The 3,219-nt window shown below is 32.9% G+C and overlaps 1 protein-coding gene across 1 annotated transcript in view; it reads right to left on the reverse strand.

Moving 5' to 3' along the window:
- Positions 1–2,920, reverse strand: part of LOC137619981 (variable charge X-linked protein 3B-like) — a 102,899-nt gene extending 99,979 nt beyond the window's left edge. The window contains exon 1 of the mRNA XM_068350262.1: positions 2,861–2,920. Coding sequence (XP_068206363.1) covers positions 2,861–2,920 — 60 coding nt within the window. The remainder of the gene's footprint in view (positions 1–2,860) is intronic.
- Positions 2,921–3,219: the final 299 nt, after the last annotated feature.

Here is a 3,219-nt window from a genome sequence, read left to right on the forward strand (position 1 = left end):
AACCATTAAATATATACGCAAATCTTTGAGACCTTTTGATACAAACCCATTAAAAATATACGCAAATCTTCAAAAGACCCTTTGGTACAAAACCATTAAAAATATACACAAATATTCAAGAGACCTTTTGGTACAAAACCATTAAAAATATACGCAAATATTCAAGAGACCTTTTGGTACAAAACCATTAAAAATATACACAAATCTTCAAGAGACCTTTTTGTACAAAACCATTGAAAATATACGCAAATGTTCAAGAGATCTTTTGGTACAGAACCATAAAAATATACGCAAATCTTCACGAGACCTTTTGGTACAAAACCATTAAAAACATACGCAAATATTCAAGAGACCTTTTGGTACAAAACCATTTAAATATATAAGCAAATCATAACGAGACCTTTTGGTACAAAACCACTGAAAAATATAAGCAAATCCTAAAGAAACCTGGTACAAAACCATTTGAAAATATACGCAAATCTTCACGAGACCTTTCGGTAAAAAAAAAAAAACATTTTAAACATACACAAATCTTAAAGAAATCTTTTGGTACAAAACCCTTTTAAAATATAAGCAAATCATAAAGAGGCCTTTTGGTACAAAACCATATGAAAATATACGCAAATCTTCAAGATACCTTTTGGTACAAAACCATTTAAAAATATACGCAAATCTTAAAAAGACCTTTCGGTACAAAACCATTTGAAAATATACGCGAATCTTCAAGAGACCTTTTGGTACAAAACCAAATGAAAATATACGCAAACCTTCAGGTACAAAACCATTTAAAAACATACACAAATCCTAAAGAAACCTTTCGGTACAAAACCATTTAAAAATATACGCAAATCTTAAAAAAACCTTTCGGTATAAAACCATTTAAAAATATACACAAATCTTCAAGAGACCTCTCGGTACAAATCATTTGAAAATATACGCAAATCTTTAAGAGACCTTTCGGCACAAAACCATTAAAAAATATTAAGTGTTACCTTACTCTTCCAACAGGATTCCTGAAAAGAAAAAAGAAAAGTATTAAACACGGATACTGAGATTAAAAAATAAAAAATCATAAATAAAAATATTTTCATAATGAACGATGATATCCAAAGGAGAGTTAACCATAGTAAGATTGAGAGTTATCTTAAAAGCAATTACATATTCTAAGACATTCAATTGTCTTGAAACAAACTCTGTAATTGACTGAGACTTACAAGCCACATATAATTGAATTATAAAGCCAATTATTATTGTAAAGTCAAACGGGCACAATCATCTTATCTTTTTTTTTTTTTTTTTTTTTTTTGCTCAAGACCATATAGCCAAAATGCTCTGAATTGTAAATGATCATTATAGTTTAACGAACCTGATTCTTTGTTACATTCTAGCTATCTTCCAAGCCATAAGCTTTCCCTTAAAATGAAGAGAATTGGGGAATTCTTTTAAAGCTATATTTTTGGTACTGCTAGCCTTCATGTAACTAGTGTAATTATGAACATTAACAATCCATTTCGTTTTTGTATATAAGGATGTTCGTCTAATAAAGTGGGTGATGAATACAAGAGTTGATTGGAGAAGTGCAAGAGGAAGGCCAGGGTTTGTGTAAATGGATAGTGAAGAAAGCCCTAGGTGACAGGAGAATAGATGTGAGAAAGGCTAAAGAGCGTGCTAGGAATAGAGATGGATGGCGAGCGATTGTGCAGTTGCGATAACCCCTGCTACTTCACCTTATGGTGACCGCTGTGGTAGCGGCAGTAGGGGAGTCAGTATATGAAGCTTCATTTGTGGTGGAAGGTGGGGGATAGGGTGGGCTGTGGCACCCTAGCAGTAACAACCAAACTCAGCTGAATCCCTCGTCAGACAAGGAGAAACAAATGAAAAAAAAAATCACCCTTTTGTTTCTTTTGATCTCACCCATCCCCTAAAATTGGGCTAAGTTGAATGATTTTCAATCGAGTGTCCGCAAACACACTAATAGGTAAGCTCTTCATTTGATATTTTTCTCCATATTATAAAACATCTCCCACATTTAATTGACATAATAGAACTTCCCATAATTTATTTAGCAAAAGGAGCAATACAACATTGATCCTATCAAACGTTAAAAAGTTTATTATAACAAAACTTTCTTATTAATCTATTAAAAAATGCAGGAATCGTTATACTAAAGCTCAACATATCAAATTTTCTTTAAATACCAGCATAGAATGTGGCATTTATCTGCCAACCGGTATTTCATTCATTAAATGATGGCTTTTATCAGGAATAAAGTTCTTGATCAATGGGATTACAATTCAATATATAGGCTAGTACAAAAAATTAAAAAATATCATATACAAAAAATCTTGAAATTGAATGGGAATATACTAATAATGAGGAAAATTTCATGAAATCTCATATTATATTAGAGGTTATTTCTATTGAAATAAAGCAATGAAATCTATACACGACCACAATGCTCATTCTTCATAAGAGCATTCAACCCACTGCACGAGGAGAGTAGGGCCACACGACCCCCTCCCCCAGGATAAATCCTGACGGCTTTTCCTTAATTACGAACGATTTTTGGTCGTTTTGACCCACCAGCCATTTCAAAATGACATAAACCACATTAGGGCGATGACATTACACCGTGACATTCATTCCTAATCAACTTTAAATTCGCCACTGTGATTCAAATCCCTAAAAATAAATAATAATGATCAATGGAGTTTTTCATTGATCGTCGTATTCTTCCAAAAACTATTGGCCGTTTGGCTGATTGATGACCAGGGCTCTGCAAACATGGCAGCCGGGATTCGGAGGGTTGGTTCCATATCCCTTTCGCTCTTGATGTTTCGCTTAAAACAAAAATATTTACCGTTAGACCTGATGGACGATGGCCAAGATGGGTGACAGGTCTTAATTCCCTCGGCTTCATATTTACGTTAAGTTATATTTTGATAAAAATAGAATGAAGTTTTATGTTAAGACTTATTCAGTGTACCTTTTTGAGATTCAGAAAGAGCTAAAGATACCCAATCAGTTTTGTGTGGCAAAGCTAACATTGACTCTCTTTAAATTGAATATTCATATCTTGATTTGATTTAAAGCATTGCAAACCTTTCATGCTAGGTAATGAAGACTCCATTATCATTTTGAATGAATGAGCTTTATGGAAAGAGAAATGCTAATTTTCATGTCACCTTTCAAATACCTCAATTCTTAAATAGAATGTTA

This window comes from Palaemon carinicauda, chromosome 26 (assembly GCF_036898095.1).
Source record: "Palaemon carinicauda isolate YSFRI2023 chromosome 26, ASM3689809v2, whole genome shotgun sequence".
NCBI lineage: Eukaryota > Metazoa > Arthropoda > Malacostraca > Decapoda > Palaemonidae > Palaemon > Palaemon carinicauda.